The sequence below is a fragment of the Homalodisca vitripennis genome, chromosome 3, assembly GCF_021130785.1.
Source record: "Homalodisca vitripennis isolate AUS2020 chromosome 3, UT_GWSS_2.1, whole genome shotgun sequence".
Lineage (NCBI taxonomy): Eukaryota > Metazoa > Arthropoda > Insecta > Hemiptera > Cicadellidae > Homalodisca > Homalodisca vitripennis.
The window spans coordinates 5,224,821-5,244,597 of record NC_060209.1 but is presented as its reverse complement, the minus strand read 5'-3'; the positions used below and the strand labels follow the sequence as shown (position 1 = coordinate 5,244,597).

Sequence of the window (19,777 nt, the reverse complement as noted above, 5' to 3'; positions counted from 1 at the left end):
GTACGCAGTATTTTATTAAAATTGGGTACAAAGGCCATCAATAAATATTTGTGCAGTGAACGCAGTGTCAACAATAACGGACTAAAACTAAACAGGCCTGCAGTTATGATGGATGGAGAGAGCTTCTTGAACCGTATAACTTCAACCGGTTCCGCCGCACCGCGCCGCGCAATTAAACGATGAACCGGTCCCGTTAATTAAAAGTGCAACGGCGAGCGAAAGCTTTAAGAGAAATTAAAGTAGAGACAAACCACGTCCACTGGTTAAATTGAGTCTCTAGAGTCTAGACCGATTGCAGGCAACAATAACGCAATACCTTTTATTATAATTACCGACCAACGAAATTACTTAGTTACAAAACTAAACCGCTTTCCAGTACGAAAAGTAAACCGATGAATGTGAGTAGTGGTTAGAACAAGAAGCTTAGAAATTGCACATACTTATAAGGACCTTTGCGCTGCTTCAGGATATTCTGGATAGGTAAGGTTGGGGGTAGGGGCCGCCTCCTGTCGAGATTCACGAGGAAGACTTTAGGGCACTAATCACAAATCGTGGACGAGCCTGGGAACAAGGAGAAGCCAGCTTGAACCGGCCTCGCCAGTCAAAGCAGGCAGGGGGTGGCACGCCCTATGTCTAGGCTAGTAACAACCTTTGACTCTTAGGGAACTCCCCCAGTAGACTAGACCTGTCGAATTACCCTTGCACCTCAGAATCTCGACATTTGCGGTCACTGATAGATATGTTGCTCATGGACATCCATAAAGTTTCCCAGATTTTACTGACACATCGGTTTTAGTTGTGCTCAGTGTGGGTTTAACTGGAAGGTATAAACCAGTCAGAAGTGACAACTGCAGGGTTATGTGACTATGTTACAAAATGTTTTGTAATTAACCGTATACTGCATTATATGTTTAAATGAAAATAGCAAGAATGTATCAAATTTTATATGACCTTTTTGTAACTTTTAACACGGATGTTATCACACTCATTAACATGACAAATATTCATCTCCTACAATAAACTGTTAAACCGCTGCTTCTGTTGTATTTCCCACACATAATACACCACAAAGAACATTGTTTTTAGCATTACAAATAATCAGATCGTGAGAAAATACTTATAACGTAGTAATAGGTTTAGTACTATTGCTTTAATATATTCTCTTTCCAACTCTCAGGCAGAAACCATACAGAAGCCGTAAACAATACAAAACTCATTAATTATTGTAGGTTTATATTTTGAAAGAAGTCAGAAAGAAGAATGTAAAACAGGTGACATGTTGAGATTCAGTTAACATTACGTGTCAAAGTAAAATATCTCTTACGCCTTAGTATGTATGAAAGTATTTGGTTACAATTTGTGTATTTAGTTTATACTATTCAGTGTTTCGTATACTATTTTAACAATAATTAATAGGCTATTGTATTTAAATAATTGTCACAAACAAACAATAAGTTCACCTTTATTCAAGGAGAGCTAAAGTATAAATGTTTTCAAAAAAACTAGTAGTGTGTTATTTAAAACTTAAATCCTTCAAAACCTAATCTTACACAGAATATTCAAACAATGGGAAAATGTAATAAAAAGTTTCAAATTCTGTATTATTATCACTATATTTTAGAAATAATTCTAAAAAGGTTGGTACTCTATAATGTTATTGATGACCGTTCAGAAATATTAAAATACGAATAGTATGAAAATTGCTGTAATTTAAATTACTTACACATTTTAAATATTATAAGAAGGGCAATATTGCAGGATTAAGTACTGTTGTTCATAAACGCCTGCATTTCTTAGAACACCAGGTGTGCACTTCGGAACTGTACCTATATTGCCTGACAGCACAATTCAGGCGCCACATACAGTTTCAACATAATCGAAATATACATTACATAATACCATACAGTACATCCACTGACCAAATTTACTTGTAAGATAATTTAAAAAAATATTCAAATGTGATTAATGAGATTTGTACTCTAGGAGCACAGATAATGTTGCAACAATGACCGTTGAGTTTCTTGCAGGCACCAAAGTTGTTTATTCAGGAATAAAATGTTTATTTCCATAGTTTTTAAAACATATCCACTAATTTTATGCATTTGTTATATGTTAGTACTTAAAGATTCAAGTACTCTCGTACATTATAAAACTTATTACGATTAATATGTTTAAGGTTAACGTTCTTGTATTGTCGTTGTTGTAAACTATAGTTTAGTGTGAGATGGACATGGAGATATCTCTGTACGGTACTCACGAGGTGGAAGTAGCCTGGGGGGCAGAGTCTGAGTGTGAGGACGCCCGGGGGCGGAACCGTCGCTCTGAGGAGAGGTGGAGCGGATGCCATCTCGCTTCTTGCTGCCTCCTGCACACAGATTACACATCATTGGTATTTGTACGTTCCTTTACAGTGTTTACACTGAGTTCGAGACAGTTTATGTTGTCAATATAGAAACATTGTACTTATAATTATAAAATGTTCTCATTTTAAACAATTAATACATATTAAAACATAGACTTTTACACAATTATTCGACATTAGTGGGTTTTCAATGCTCAAAATGTATACACTTTAGAAACGATAATGGAGTTTGAATTTATATTTTATTATAATTTAAATGAGGCATCTCCCATAACGCTATGCTCAAAAATACGGATACCAAACTGCACGAGATGTAACATTGTTCTCAGGAGTGGTCGACTCTTAATACGGCAAGGCTGAAAAACACAAGAAGTAAATCTATGGAAACATCTAGGTTACAGAATATCAATCTGAAATATGACATAATATTACTAACAATGTTTATATAGTTGTTTAGTTTTACAAAGTAAAAATAAAACACAATATGATACAGAAAATCACAGGTTTAAACAACATTTGGGCATTCCTTATACTAGGTGTTGCCCGCGGCTTGTGCGTTTCTCCCCCAGGCTACGGTGCACCCACTGGTGTAGCCTGAGAGTTATGTGTTCCACGTGAGATAAGTGTGAATTATTCAATGCTTACAGTCCAGGTCTATAAATTCATCCACTTGGTTTAAAAAAGGTCGAGGTTCCAATGTATAACTATCCCTTTTCAGAGAAAGCTCACAAACACAAAAGTCTAATACTTCAAATCTACAATTTAGGTTACAGATCCATAAATTTTAAATAATTATAATATAAAAAATATATTACAGTGAAAATAAAACGGAACGTACAGAATAAGATGGAAAACACATTTCAGACAGAAACTGTTCCCGTGCTTTCTTTACGTCGTGGCTGTTCTCCGAGCCTCCTCGGTGTTTATGGTGAATTCACAGGTGAGACTATATGTTGTGCCATTAAGCAAATGCTGTAATTTTTGTTTGAGGTGCACTAAATTCCAACATTAAGCGATAATTTGTTTATATAAATATCAAAAAGCGTAAAGTCGTACGGTTTATTACGTTATAACACTATATATGGACAGAAGAAATACAAATTAAGTTGTATTATTGCTAATATGTACAGTGTTTCCTGAATAATAATTGTACTGTGTCAGCGATGAGCCTAGTTTTAACTTTCTGTCTTGCTGTAAAATGTCTAATTAATGACGTAATTTACTTAAATGGTCGATATTAACTCACATAGCAGGCGTAGTGTGATGTGTTTATGTGCACCAGTCATATATATATGCTTAGTCTAATTCGTAGCAGGATGTGTGCAACACGATAAAAGGAGATCGCAATGCTACAAAAACAGTTACGAGTCTACACGTAGCCTACTGTATCTATTTCCTCCCCGTGTAACCCGGCAATGCCCAGGCTACAGTGTCAGGTGACCGTTGTTGACCCTGAGGTGACCTTGGTGCCAGGGTCTGGGGCACCTTCTTTCATTAAACACACCTCGGATACGGCACTGACAATTCCAGATGATACCTGTATATCAAAGTTGAGAGCATGAACAACAGTAGACTGCCACACAGAACTGTACAACCATTACAGCGATCTAACACTGCCCCCTCCCCCAACTATTTGCAGTCCCAATGTTAAGTTTGTGCATACAGAGTGTTTTAAATTATTCATTTAAAATCTGACTGCAATATCTTGCGATTACATTTGGTACTAAAAGCACTTTTTTAATTCGACCTCGAAATCCTCACCATTAAAATGTATAAAATATCCCATTCCATATTTATAACAAGTACACAATTCATTCGGTAATGAGATAGATCTCAAACAAATCACGACGAAAACTTGAAACGGTGATCAGTAATTCTCTCATGTCGACAGAGACGCCTTCAATCACGAAGCTGCAATCTCACTTCTACTCGGCAATACTTGTAACGTATTTAAATAATGCAGGCGCTGTAGGAAATCTTATATTAAAATGTACTGATTTATCAAAATTACATAACTATAAGTTTAGTTATGGAATTTAAATTAACTACATATATTTTAGTAATGAATTCTGCAATTAACTTATTATGTCAATTAATAAACTGAAGGAAATTAATTAAAAATTAATATAAACCATCCAACAAAATATTTTAAATTTTAGTTGAATATTTTATTACTTAAGAGTTATTTTATTCATAACATTTTAATACACATTTTTTCTATGAGTATAACGATAATTTGACGAACAAGGATCTAAAATTACGCAACGTAGTTTTCCAATCTTGTGATTGGTTACAGTGTCTCCGAATCAAATCTTCCAGTCCAATATAATAATATACTGATTTTTTAAATAATCCTACGCATATAGCAATGTTTCACTGGACGTGTACATCAATGTACATCAGTGTGGCCGCGGCTCATATTGCTAGTAGGTATTGTACACTTTAGAAACTATCCTCGGCACGTACAGAGAGTTTGATAGTATTTACAACGGAAGAGTGGACGAGGGCAGCAACTGGAGTCACGTGACAAGCCAGTCCCGACTACAAGAACAGCTGACTCTACTGTACACCTGTAGATGTTGTAGTGGTACCCGGGTCAACCACCTCGCTACCAGCGACGGGCAGGGCCAGATATATCTGGACAGTTGGCATTACTGTTGCCCGCGACGACGACTGAAAGGCGTCATCCGACGACCATCTTCGATTGTCTTCAAATTCCGATCATTAAGATCTAGGAGGTTAGGGAGGTGAGCAGGATTAGTTATTATATAGCCACTTCACCTTGTGTTATTATTTACAACTCTACAGATGGAACATCTGTTTCACAGGATAAGTTCGGTTATCGGTCCAAAAATGTTCGTCTCCGGTGATAACATGTAATTGGGACGTGAACGCAGAAATATTTGTTTATTTATTCTAAAAATTCAAAAGAAATTTAAAAAGAGTAAACAAAGTGCACGTTTTTAGCCGATAAAGTTAAAAACTAAACAGATAGTTTCAGATCTATGATGAATAAATCTAAAGTTACACGTTAAAGTTACAAAAACTCACTGCGGCTTACGATAATGTGCAATACCAAACAAGCCCTAGTTAAACTTTGGTATGACTTTCTTAAACAGTTACCCTGTAGACCATGAACAGATAAAGAATATATCGAGCAAACGAAGATAATTTATGCTCCCGCATCAAAGTGAATTTGAAAAACTACTGAAATATCGATTAGTTGAAGTTGACGTTTGTAATGCTAGTCCAGAAACTGACAGAACAATTCAGACGTATATTGTGTATTGTAAAAAACTTCATGTATATTAATCTATCCAACTAAAACATAGTGTATAGTGTGTAGTATGTAGTGGGTAGTTTGTAGTGTGTAGTGTGTATTGTAAAGTGTATAGTGTGTAGTGTATAGTTTGTAGTGTGGTATGTAGTGTATAGTATGTAGTCTATAGTATGTAGTATATAGTATGTAGTATATAGTGTAGTGTATAGTTTGTAGTGTGTAGTGTATAGTGTGTATTATGTAGCGTGTTGTGTATAGTGTTCAGTGTGTAGTATGTATCGTGTATTTTGTGGTATGTAGTGTATAGTGTGTAGTATGGAGTGTGTAGTGTATAGTGTGTAGTATGGAGTGTGTAGTGTATAGTGTGTAGTATGGAGTGTGTTGTGTATAGTGTGTAGTATGTAACGTGTTGCGTATAGTGTTCAGTGTGTAGTATGTAGCGTGTTGTGTATAGTGTTCAGTGTGTAGTATGTATCGTGTATTTTGTGGTATGTAGTGTATAGTGTGTAGTATGGAGTGTGTAGTGTATAGTGTGTAGTATGGAGTGTGTTGTGTATAGTGTGTCAGTATGGAGTGTGTATCGTGTATAGTGTGTAGTATGGAGTGGTGTAGTGTATAGTGTGTGTAGTATGGAGTGTGTAGTGTATAGTGTGTAGTATGGAGTGTGTAGTGTATAGTGTGTAATATATGGAGTGTGTAGTGTATAGTGTGTAGTATGGAGTGTGTAGTGTATAGTGTGTAGTATGGAGTGTGTAGTGTATAGTGTGTAGTATGGAGTGTGTAGTGTATAGTGTGTAGTATGGAGTGTGTTGTGTATAGTGTTCAGTGTGTAGTATGTATCGTGTATTTTGTGGTATGTAGTGTATAGTGTGTAGTATGGAGTGTGTAGTGTGTAGTATGGAGTGTGTGTAGTGTATAGTGTGTAGTATGGAGTGTGTAGTGTATAGTGTGTATATGGAGTGTGTAGTGTAATAGTGTGTAGTATGGAGTGTGTAGTGTATAGTGTGTAGTATGGAGTGTGTAGTGGTATAGTGTTGTAGTATGGAGTGTGTAGTGTATAGTGTATAGTATGGAGTGTGTAGTGTATAGTGTGTAGTATGGAGTGTGTAGTGTTTATAGTGTGTAGTATGGAGTGTGTAGTGTATAGTGTGTAGTATGGAGTGTGTAGTGTAAAGTGTGTAGTATGGAGCGTGTAGTGTATAGTGTGTAGTATGGAGTGTGTAGTGTATAGTGATTAGTATGGAGTGTGTAGTGTATAGTGTATAGTATGGAGTGTGTAGTGTATAGTGTGTAGTATGGAGTGTGTAGTGTAAAGTGGTGTAGTATGGAGCGTGTAGTGTATAGTGATTAGTATGAAGCGTGTAGTGTATAGTGATTAGTATGAAGTGTGTAGTGTATAGTGTGTAGTATGGAGTGTGTAGTGTATAGTGTGTAGTATGGAGTGTGTAGTGTATAGTGTGTAGTATGGGCGTGTAGTGTATAGTGTGTAGTATGGAGTGTGTAGTGTATAGTGATTAGTATGGAGTGTGTAGTGTATAGTGTATAGTATGGAGTGTGTAGTGTATAGTGTGTAGTATGGAGTGTGTAGTGTATAGTGTGTAATATGGAGTGTGTAGTGTATAGTGTGTAGTATGGAGTGTGTAGTGTAAAGTGTGTAGTATGGAGTGTGTAGTGTATAGTGATTAGTATGGAGTGTGTAGTGTATAGTGTGTAGTATGGGAGTGTGTAGTGTATAGTGTGTAATATGGAGTGTGTAGTGTATAGTGTGTAGTATGGAGTGTGTAGTGTATAGTGTGTAGTATGGAGTGTGTAGTGTATAGTGTGTAGTATGGAGTGTGTAGTGTATAGTGATTAGTATGGAGTGTGTAGTGTATAGTGTGTAGTATGGAGTGTGTAGTGTATAGTGTGTAGTATGGAGTGTGTAGTGTATAGTGTATAGTATGGAGTGTGTAGTGTATAGTGTGTAGTATGGAGTGTGTAGTGTATAGTGTGTAGTATGGAGTGTGTAGTGTATAGTGTGTAGTATGGAGTGTGTAGTGTATAGTGTGTAGTATGGAGTGTGTAGTGTATAGTGTATAGTATGGAGTGTGTAGTGTATAGTGTGTAGTATGGAGTGTGTAGTGTATAGTGTGTTAGTATGGAGTGTGTGTGTATAGTGTGTAGTATGGAGTGTGTAGTGTATAGTGTATAGTATGGAGTGTGTAGTGTATAGTGTGTAGTATGGAGTGTGTAGTGTATAGTGTGTAATATGGAGTGTGTAGTGTATAGTGTGTAGTATGGAGTGTGTAGTGTATAGTGTGTAGTATGGCGTGTGTAGTGTATAGTGATTAGTATGGAGTGTGTAGTGTATAGTGTGTAGTATGGAGTGTGTAGTGTATAGTGTGTAGTATGGAGTGTGTAGTGTATAGTGTGTAATATGGAGTGTGTAGTGTATAGTGGGTAGTATGGAGTGTGTAGTGTAAAGTGTGTAGTATGGAGCGTGTAGTGTATATAGTGTGTAGTATGGAGTGTGTAGTGTATAGTGATTAGTATGGAGTGTGTAGTGTATAGTGTATAGTATGGAGTGTGTAGTGTATAGTGTATAGTATGGAGTGTGTAGTGTATAGTGTGTAGTATGGAGTGTGTAGTGTAAAGTGTGTAGTATGGAGCGTGTAGTGTATAGTGTGTAATTATGGAGTGTGTAGTGTATAGTGATTAGTATGGAGTGTGTAGTGTATAGTGTGTAGTATGGAGTGTGTAGTGTATAGTGTGTAGTATGGAGTGTGTAGTGTATAGTGTGTAGTATGGAGTGTGTAGTGTATAGTGATTAGTATGGAGCGTGTAGTGTATAGTGTGTAGTATGGAGTGTGTAGTGTATAGTGTGTAGTATGGAGTGTGTAGTGTATAGTGATTAGTATGGAGTGTGTAGTGTATAGTGTGTAGTATGGAGTGTGTAGTGTATAGTGTGTAGTATGGAGTGTGTAGTGTATAGTGATTAGTATGAAGTGTGTAGTGTATAGTGTGTAGTATGGAGTGTGTAGTGTATAGTGTGTAGTATGGAGTGTGTAGTGTATAGTGTGTAGTATGGAGTGTTTAGTGTATAGTGTGTAGTATGGAGTGTGTAGTACACTGACGTTGTCCCGTGTTGCTCAACACACACAAGTGACAGACTTGACTTGTAACTCCATTAGTATCACTCCACAGTATGTACTCTACTGGAGACTCGGGTCGAGGACAGAGAGGCCGAGATGAAGATGAACCCAAGGTACATGTTATGTTCGCACACACTCAGTTGTATACAATATGTGAATAATTCTGTCATTAATACAAGTTGGATTTCTTCAAGCAACTTGTTCGTACATGCGCTATTATAATGGACTCGGGTCGAGGACAGAGAGGCCGAGATGAACCCAAGGTACATGTTATGTTCGCACACACTCAGTTGTATACAATATGTGAATAATTCTGTCATTAATACAAGTTGGATTTCTTCAAGCAACATGTTCGTACATGCGCTATTATAATGGACTCGGGTCGAGGACAGAGATGCCGAGATGAACCCAAGGTACATGTTATGTTCGCACACACTCAGTTGTATACAATATGTGAATAATTCTGTCATTAATACAAGTTGGATTTCTTCAAGCAACATGTTCGTACATGCGCTATTATAATGGACTCTATATAAAACATATTTGAACTCTTATGTCGTATGTGACGAATACATTTTGAGCTCTCGACATGAACTCATTCATTGGAATCGGAGTTCAGATTTGAATCAGGCGATCAGAGTTAACAAAATAACTCGGCATCCAACTTTTCAGTTTAATGCTGACGTAAACAAAAACTTGCTTACCTTGGAATGTAAATCCTTTACGCACATACAATATCCTGTTAGTTCGATCAAATCAAGTGTCAGAGTTTAAATTTTAATATTGTGTTTTAAAAATATTCAGTATTAAAATATGACTAAAATACTGGTTAGAGTATTATGAATGACATCTAGAAACATAACATAACAGAAACTAACATGTGAATCTGAACGTTACGTACATTATACAGGCGCCAAGTTACATATGCGTGTAGCGTTTGCTTTGTATTGGAAAATGTATTGCAGCCTGCGCTAGGGCGCAATGCGATACCGTTGTAATACTGCTGCTATCACACAGTTAATTGTCCAATTACGACATCGTTATAACGGTATGTCATACGTACTAGGAAGGGTTGATTTAATATGAATGTTGAGTTTAGCTCCAGTTCACCTTCCTCTTGATGCAGCGTCTGGAACCTGATGCTGTCGCAGACTTGACTTCTGGAATCTGGTGAGACAATGAGAATGCCAATTCACCTGGATCACACTGTATCTTATATTTTGGTTTTGCAAATGGCATTTTTGCAAAAAAAAAGCAAATTGTTGGTTTGACCTTCTCGTAGTCAACTTTTTTCGATAATTTCAGATGAACACGGTTCCAGATACCAGGAGTCAAGTCTGTAAAAGTATCAGATTCCAGACGCTGCATTGAGAGGAAGGTGAACTGGAGCTACTCTCGACATTCACATGCTATACTTGTTCTAAGCTATTATATAATGTGTAGTACACGCTTACATAAGCTGTGCTGTGTGATATCAGTACATTCCTGTAGCAACCTGTTTGCAATGATCGCGCACCACTCCAGCACATCCAGTGGTTGCGGTATTTATTGTAGAACATTGGAACATCAAGCTGCCGTGTGCCGAGAACGATAAAACAGCACGCAGGAGGATGGGGTACGCTATTTCAATTAAGTTAAAGAACAATGAGATCTATAATATTGCTTCCGAATGGGTTGGTTTCACCCTGACATTAATAAAACATTTACAACGTAAAGTATGTAAAATTATGATTATGTAAATAAATACAGAAACCGGCCTCACGAAATTACCCTTGTTACGTCCCTGGCTTTGTTAACGAGACGTCTCGCTTGTTAATGCTATTATCAGTTAACAGGATTTCGGACATTTACTACAGTTAAATGTTACAAAAGGTACACCACAACGTTTCGAGGATTGAAATCTCTCCTCTTCGTCAGGTGGGGGTTATTAATATATGGATTCCACTTTCACCTCTGCTGGTGTGACATTTGATCGTGCTCTTGAATTCTCGTACCCGTGACTTGTGCTCGGGACTTACATCCTGTGCAGTGACAACGCCTGGACTGGACTCCAAACTGCTTTCGAGTATATCCTTGAACCCTTTCTTTCTCCTTTCTGTTTGTTTATTTTTTATGTATTAATACTCCCCCCCCCCCATAACAATCGCACATGTCCGAAATTCTGTAATCCTTCCATTGTTAATAACAAACTTTAAACGAAGAAATGACCAGTTAGCCAAATGGTTTACCGGCAGAAGCTAAGCAGTAGACCACTAGTACCAAACCTAGTGTGGCAGCAGCTGATTTGTAGTGGTCCAGTGATACAGTGCCTGCTGAGTGTACGTACTATTGTAAATACTCTTGGTCCGCCTTGGGCTTGTCCTGTATTGTCGACACAAAATGTGATTTGACATAGGGCAGTGACGTCCACGGATATAATACAACTTGCTGCTATTCGCCCACGGAGGCGAAGGGACAACTTGAGGATTGTCTCACAGAACGATGGCTTATGAACAACTTCCATCTCAGGTCGGTGTCAAAGTGATCAACAGATTACCGGAGTGCATCTAAGGATTGGTAACAAAAAAAAAGTTCGATTAAGAGATCTTTTTGGTGTCGGATAAGTTCTATTTCGTTGAGGATAAATCGCTGCGAACAATAACGTTTTCGCTAACTCTGTTGCCAAAATGAATGAAATTTTAATGTTGACGATTGTTAGAAAATAGATTAATTTAACGTAAGTCGATACGGATATTTTATACTTAGTGCAAATAAGTATAATTGTGTTAATATAAGTATAATTGTGTTAATACAAGTATAATTGTATTAATATAAGTATGTCTGATGCATGTAATACAATTGTAAAAAAACGTTTACTGCAACAGAACAAATTTGATTTGATTAATAGAGAATATCGGCGCACAATGCTTCAGCTAAATTTTATCAGAATGTGTTTTCCTAACTCGTAACAACTGCTAAGGTTTCTTGTGTGAACACCATCAACATATTTATTCTACTTGCCTAACGATTAAATAAAATCGGTTAAAATTTCGCATAGCTGATCATTTTGGCAAGTTTCAAACTCGCCCCGGCACGTATGTAAAATAAGTATAATCCACCACATTGTACCTGGTCCTGAACATATGACTGACAAAGCTCAATGATGTACAGTAGCTACATACGAGTATGACTAGTTCTGTCAGCTGATGTCACTTGCAGGAGATAGCCACATTGTACCTGGTCCTGAACATATGACTGACAAAGCTCAATGATGTACAGTAGCTACATACGAGTATGACTAGTTCTGTCAGCTGGTGTCACTTGCAGGAGATAGCCACATTGTACCTGGTCCTGAACATATGACTGACAAAGCTCAATGATGTACAGTAGCTACATACGAGTATGACTAGTTCTGTCAGCTGGTGTCACTTGCAGGAGATAGCCACATTGTACCTGGTCCTGAACATATGACTGACAAAGCTCAATGATGTACAGTAGCTACATACGAGTATGACTAGTTCTGTCAGCTGGTGTCACTTGCAGGAGATAGCCACATTGTACCTGGTCCTGAACATATGACTGACAAAGCTCAATGATGTACAGTAGCTACATACGAGTATGACTAGTTCTGTCAGCTGGTGTCACTTGCAGGAGATAGCCACATTGTACCTGGTCCTGAACATATGACTGACAAAGCTCAATGATGTACAGTAGCTACATACGAGTATGACTAGTTCTGTCAGCTGGTGTCACTTGCAGGAGATAGCCACATAATTGACTGTCTGTCTCTGTCAGCTGACACTTGCAGGAGATAGCCACATTGTACCTGGTCCTGAACATATGACTGACAAAGCTCAGTGGTGTACAGTAGCTACATACGAGTATGACCAGTTCTGTCAGCTGATGTCACTTGCAGGAGATAGCCACATTGTACCTGGTCCTGAACATATGACTGACAAAGCTCAATGGTGTACAGTAGCTACATACGAGTATGACCAGTTCTGTCAGCTGATGTCACTTGCAGGAGATAGCCACATTGTACCTGGTCCTGAACATATGACTGACAAAGCTCAATGATGTACAGTAGCTACATACGAGTATGACCAGTTCTGTCAGCTGATGTCACTTGCAGGAGATAGCCACATTGTACCTGGTCCTGAACATATGACTGACAAAGCTCAATGATGTACAGTAGCTACATACGAGTATGACCAGTTCTGTCAGCTGATGTCACTTGCAGGAGATAGCCACATTGTACCTGGTCCTGAACATATGACTGACAAAGCTCAATGATGTACAGTAGCTACATACGAGTATGACCAGTTCTGTCAGCTGATGTCACTTGCAGGAGATAGCCACATTGTACCTGGTCCTGAACATATGACTGACAAAGCTCAATGATGTACAGTAGCTACATACGAGTATGACCAGTTCTGTCAGCTGATGTCACTTGCAGGAGATAGCCACATTGTACCTGGTCCTGAACATATGACTGACAAAGCTCAATGATGTACAGTAGCTACATACGAGTATGACCAGTTCTGTCAGCTGATGTCACTTGCAGGAGATAGCCACATTGTACCTGGTCCTGAACATATGACTGACAAAGCTCAATGATGTACAGTAGCTACATACGAGTATGACCAGTTCTGTCAGCTGGTGTCACTTGCAGGAGATAGCCACATTGTACCTGGTCCTGAACATATGACTGACAAAGCTCAATGATGTACAGTAGCTACATACGAGTATGACCAGTTCTGTCAGCTGATGTCACTTGCAGGAGATAGCCACATTGTACCTGGTCCTGAACATATGACTGACAAAGCTCAATGATGTACAGTAGCTACATACGAGTATGACCAGTTCTGTCAGCTGATGTCACTTGCAGGAGATAGCCACATTGTACCTGGTCCTGAACATATGACTGACAAAGCTCAATAATGTACAGTAGCTACATACGAGTATGACCAGTTCTGTCAGCTGATGTCACTTGCAGGAGATAGCCACATTGTACCTGGTCCTGAACATATGACTGACAAAGCTCAATGATGTACAGTAGCTACATACGAGTATGACCAGTTCTGTCAGCTGATGTCACTTGCAGGAGATAGCCACATTGTACCTGGTCCTGAACATATGACTGACAAAGCTCAATGATGTACAGTAGCTACATACGAGTATGACCAGTTCTGTCAGCTGATGTCACTTGCAGGAGATAGCCACATTGTACCTGGTCCTGAACATATGACTGACAAAGCTCAATGATGTACAGTAGCTACATACGAGTATGACCAGTTCATGTCACTTGCAGAGATAGCCACATTGTACCTGGTCCTGAACATATGACTGACAAAGCTCAATGATGTACAGTAGCTACATATGACCAGTTCTGTCAGCTGATGTCACTTGCAGGAGATAGCCACATTGTACCTGGTCCTGAAACATATGACTGACAAAGCTCAATGATGTACAGTAGCTACATACGAGTATGACTGTCAGCTGATGTCACTTGCAGGAGATAGCCACATTGTACCTGGTCCTGAACATATGACTGACAAAGCTCAATGATGTACAGTAGCTACATACGAGTATGACCAGTTCTGTCAGCTGATGTCACTTGCAGGAGATAGCCACATTGTACCTGGTCCTGAACATATGACTGACAAAGCTCAATGATGTACAGTAGCTACATACGAGTATGACCAGTTCTGTCAGCTGATGTCACTTGCAGGAGATAGCCACATTGTACCTGGTCCTGAACATATGACTGACAAAGCTCAATGATGTACAGTAGCTACATACGAGTATGACCAGTTCTGTCAGCTGATGTCACTTGCAGGAGATAGCCACATTGTACCTGGTCCTGAACATATGACTGACAAAGCTCAATAATGTACAGTAGCTACATACGAGTATGACCAGTTCTGTCAGCTGATGTCACTTGCAGGAGATAGCCACATTGTACCTGGTCCTGAACATATGACTGACAAAGCTCAATGATGTACAGTAGCTACATACGAGTATGACCAGTTCTGTCAGCTGATGTCACTTGCAGGAGATAGCCACATTGTACCTGGTCCTGAACATATGACTGACAAAGCTCAATGATGTACAGTAGCTACATACGAGTATGACCAGTTCTGTCAGCTGATGTCACTTGCAGGAGATAGCCACATTGTACCTGGTCCTGAACATATGACTGACAAAGCTCAATGATGTACAGTAGCTACATACGAGTATGACCAGTTCTGTCAGCTGATGTCACTTGCAGGAGATAGCCACATTGTACCTGGTCCTGAACATATGACTGACAAAGCTCAATGATGTACAGTAGCTACATATGACCAGTTCTGTCAGCTGGTGTCACTTACAGGAGATAGCCACATTGTATGTGGTCCTGAACATATGACTGACAAAGCTCAATGATGTACAGTAGCTACATATGACCAGTTCTGTCAACTGATGTCACTTGCAGGAGATAGCCACATTGTACCTGGTCCTGAACATATGACTGACAAAGCTCAATGATGTACAGTAGCTACATATGACCAGTTCTGTCAGCTGATGTCACTTACAGGAGAACCTCAGGACAGGAGAGCCGGCGCGGCGCTATTGTTCCAGTGTTTTGTAACACGTTGATTAGATATTATCTCGTCCTATTGTTGTCGAAAATCGCGGCTCTGCGTACATTTACATACAAACCGTCATTAAAAGGTTACATACATAACCATCAGATTTCACTCACCGTCGCGCTGCCAACTTTGCGAGAAATAATGCGAAGCTTTGTTATTTATGAGTTGACTGTAAGGCGGAAATGAATAGGAAACGACGGAAACGCTGTGAATGTATGTCAAAAAATCCAGAGTCCGAACAAATCAACATTATATTGTTGTAATCTCTTAAATGAAGATGTTAATAAAGCTCTTTAATGTAACATTATAACCGACGGGGAAGATTTAGATACTTATGACAAGCAATCAAATTATATAGTCTTCAAAACACACAAACATTTTATTTTATCTTTTTGTTTTGGGCGTTTTAATCGGGTTGAGCGACCCAATTACCGCATGTAGATCTCCACTCTTTGGAATAATATATACAAAATTGTAGCGATGTGAAATATCTCAGATCGGAAGCAAATGAAATTAACTTAACTCTTATTAATGATAACATGTGATTGGTTTCAGAAGTTATTTCCGAATAAAGTTTCCTGAACTTGCTTTGCATTTGAGGTTTAGGATAGTAATCTTTTAAAATGAGTGCTATTGCCATTTCACTGTAATGTGTAATGTGTTTGTATGTATCTATGTAATGTGTCATGGATTATGGGGATCTATTGAAGGGCGGATTGCACAGCTAATCTTGTTTAAGCGTTTTCGGAACGTTTCTAACTTTAATCACTTAGCCTTGGTGTAATATATTTTGTCTACTCCTGAGCATGTAGTCTTCACTAATCCACATTTCGAAAATAAATATTGGTTTCTTTCTGATAGAAGTTCAATTAACCCATATTAACCCAGGACTTTACAAACCGCCGGTAACTTTCTCTAGTTTCCTGCTGCTCCGTTATTGTAAATAAATATTCCCACGAATAGTTAATTGTAAGAATGATGCATGTACCATCCTTAAACATGATGATGGAGGTCGAGTCACGACCCAGTAAAGGTGCTGTCGTGAAAAATGGTAACCCTTTAAGACACTCCTCCCTATGTTCTAAAACATAAGGAATGTTACACACAGATAGGAACCACGTGATGTGCCTTGAATGTGGGTACTATCACAATGGATGTTTTTCTCTGTCACCGGCAGTGCGGGGTAGTGCCGAAGGTACTGCAGAATCCCACACTAATGGCCAGGGGCATTTCCCATCGCTACTTTCCCATTTTTCTTAAACGTGATTTGGAGTCGGAAAAGTTGAACGATCTGAGGTCGGGAACCCCTTCATAAGCATTGGCCTTTATGTGCTTTTACGCAAAATCCTGGAAGGCCCACCTGCTCCCATCACGTTTAAAGCAGTTTTAGCTGGACTTGCATACTCTTTGCTCGTTTCAAACTAAAGCTGAATTACTGAGTTAGGGACAAAACGCTCTGGAATTAATTGGAGGTTCTTGGATTCCAACATAAAAGGAGAGAGGGCTATGAAAAGATCAAATTAATTGGAGATGCATACGGTATTATACTTTTAGGGAACATGTCACGTCCAATCAGAAAAATCATTCAACTTTTAATTGGGAATCAATTTCATTCTACCTGTACGAAGTACAGGCCTGTACAAATACGTGCTGGTGTGAACGATGAACTGAACCTGATCAATCCATTATACTGTTTCAAAATCTGTTCAGAACGAAAAGGCACAAATTGCCTACAAAGTGGAAAATTGCACCTGCTGTGAGCTACAAGACTGGATCCATTGAAAGAAATCTACTTATCCAATCCAATTAGTTCTGATCCGATTAACTGTTTCTACAAAACCTTCGTGTTATATATCTTAGATGACAATTAGTAGTCATGCAGTGTTGATAGTTTCCAAACCGTGATTGTTTGTTATCCCTATTACGTTGGTCCCTATCATGAGATCAATGCGCGGCCCAGGGGTGGGGACGGGACGGGTCACGACGACCACAGCCAGGGGGTCAGAGTCCGCGGGGAACTGGGGTAATCATACCGAGTCCAGCTCCATTTCCGGACCCTTTTACGGCATAATGATCCAGCTGTGTTAACTCTGAGTGGCGGAGAGAATTGTCGGAGATATGTCCGCATTGAACGCTAAACTGGGGCATTATTTCATGAACGATGCCAAATAGAGATCATAAGATGTTATGATTTCCTCGTACATAACTTTTAATGCGCATAGCTTCATCATCATCACCAGTAAAAGTTGCTTAGATTTATTAAAATTCGGATCCTTATGTTCCTTCAGAAAGTTTCCACAGACGTAAAAATAACTATAACAACAACATCGATACGTAAGTAAAAAATTGATAAAACAAAATGTGTACACAATCTTTAACTAATGATGATTTGCTAATCAGTGGTTATAAAATGGCACGAATCGTTAAAAGCACAATCAAATGAATTAAATAATTGATTAACAAAAAATTACACAAGTTCTTACACGAAAATAGTTAAAAGGAATAGCCTACTCGTATATATTATGTATAGTATGGCAAAATTTAAATACAATGCGTAAATACATCTTACACTAAAATATGAGGTTTCGACAATCATTTTGGATCAGAATAAGAAAATGTTTATTTCTTTATAATGACACATTACAATAAGAAATAAGAGCCACGTGGGACGAATCCTGTGGGTGGCTCTGGGTTATATTAAACACTATGGGCTTAATACATAGGGTACTACAGAAAGAAAAAGTCATAGCAACTTAAAAGTAAAATAAATGTAGAAATACATGTACAGTATTGGTTAAATTAAAAAGTTTAAACTATGAGTGCAACAGAATAATTGTAACCACACTTGCACTAATTGCATCGACTGCCGTAATTAACTATCCCTGCAGAAATACTGATCATCCTTTTTTTAGGTTTAAGGGATTTTTAGACCAGTTACTATAAGAAAATATTAGTAAAATAAAAAAATATTTTCAAAATATAAAAGAAAATATACAAAAATACTAAATAATAAAATACTGGGTCTAAATTAATTTCAAATAGGCTAAAATTGTTATTCAAAATATATTTAATTAAAATTTGTAATAATAATTTATGAGGTGAAAAGGCTTTGCAGATATTTAAATTGTTACATAGACGAGGGAAGACCAGCTCTAGCACAGTGCTAGTGTGGATAGTATCTGTCAGCAATTTGATACATTGAAACATACTCAGGGCAGATTAGCAGCTCTACGTAATCAGCTCCTCCCTCCACCAGCCTGGGGCCTGGCGGTGATCAGTGAAGTGAGACCTGCAGATCTCGTGTACTGTACATGTACTGTATAATATATGTGATATACTGTAATCAACCATGTATCTCTCACCTCGCTTGAAGCTGCCGAGCCGCATGCGGTTGTTAGCGGCGGCGATGTACTCGGGCCTGGCGGTGATCGGTGAGACCTGCAGATCTCGTGTACTGTACATTATGTATATGTATATACTGTAATCAACCATGTATCTCTCACCTCGCTTGAAGCTGCCGAGCCGCATGCGGTTGTTAGCGGCGGCGATGTACTCGGGCCTGGCGGTGATCGGTGAAGTGAGACCTGCAGATCTCGTGTACTGTACATTATGTATAATATATGTGATATACTGTAATCAACCATGTATCTCTCACCTCGCTTGAAGCTGCCGAGCCGCATGCGGTTGTTAGCGGCGGCGATGTACTCGGGCCTGGCGGTGATCGGTGAAGTGAGACCTGCAGATCTCGTGTACTGTACATTATGTATAATATATGTGATATACTGTAATCAACCATGTATCTCTCACCTCGCTTGAAGCTGCCGAGCCGCATGCGGTTGTTAGCGGCGGCGATGTACTCGGGCCTGGCGGTGATCGGTGAAGTGAGACCTGCAGATCTCGTGTACTGTACATTACGTATAATATATGTGATATACTGTAATCAACCATGTATCTCTCACCTCGCTTGAAGCTGCCGAGCCGCATGCGGTTGTTAGCGGCGGCGATGTACTCGGGCCTGGCGGTGATCAGGTGAAGTGAGACCTGCAGATCTCGTGTACTGTACATTATGTATAATATATGTGATATACTGTAATCAACCATGTATCTCTCACCTCGCTTGAAGCTGCCGAGCCGCATGCGGTTGTTAGCGGCGGCGATGTACTCGGGCCTGGCGGTGATCAGTGAAGTGAGACCTGCAGATCTCGTGTACTGTACATTATGTATAATATATGTGATATACTGTAATCAACCATGTATCTCTCACCTCGCTTGAAGCTGCCGAGCCGCATGCGGTTGTTAGCGGCGGCGATGTACTCGGGCCTGGCGGTGATCGGTGAAGTGAGACCTGCAGATCTCGTGTACTGTACATTATGTATAATATATGTGATATACT

At 39.0% G+C, this 19,777-nt stretch overlaps 1 protein-coding gene across 4 annotated transcripts in view; it reads right to left on the bottom strand.

The window, feature by feature from the left end:
• LOC124356546 overlaps positions 1–19,777 on the bottom strand; it is a 290,056-nt gene that overhangs the window by 83,666 nt on the left and 186,613 nt on the right. For all 4 annotated transcript variants that reach the window (XM_046807610.1, XM_046807611.1, XM_046807609.1 and 1 more), the window contains one exon: positions 2,258–2,365. In XM_046807610.1, the coding sequence (XP_046663566.1) occupies positions 2,258–2,365 (108 nt within the window). The remainder of the gene's footprint in view (positions 1–2,257; positions 2,366–19,777) is intronic.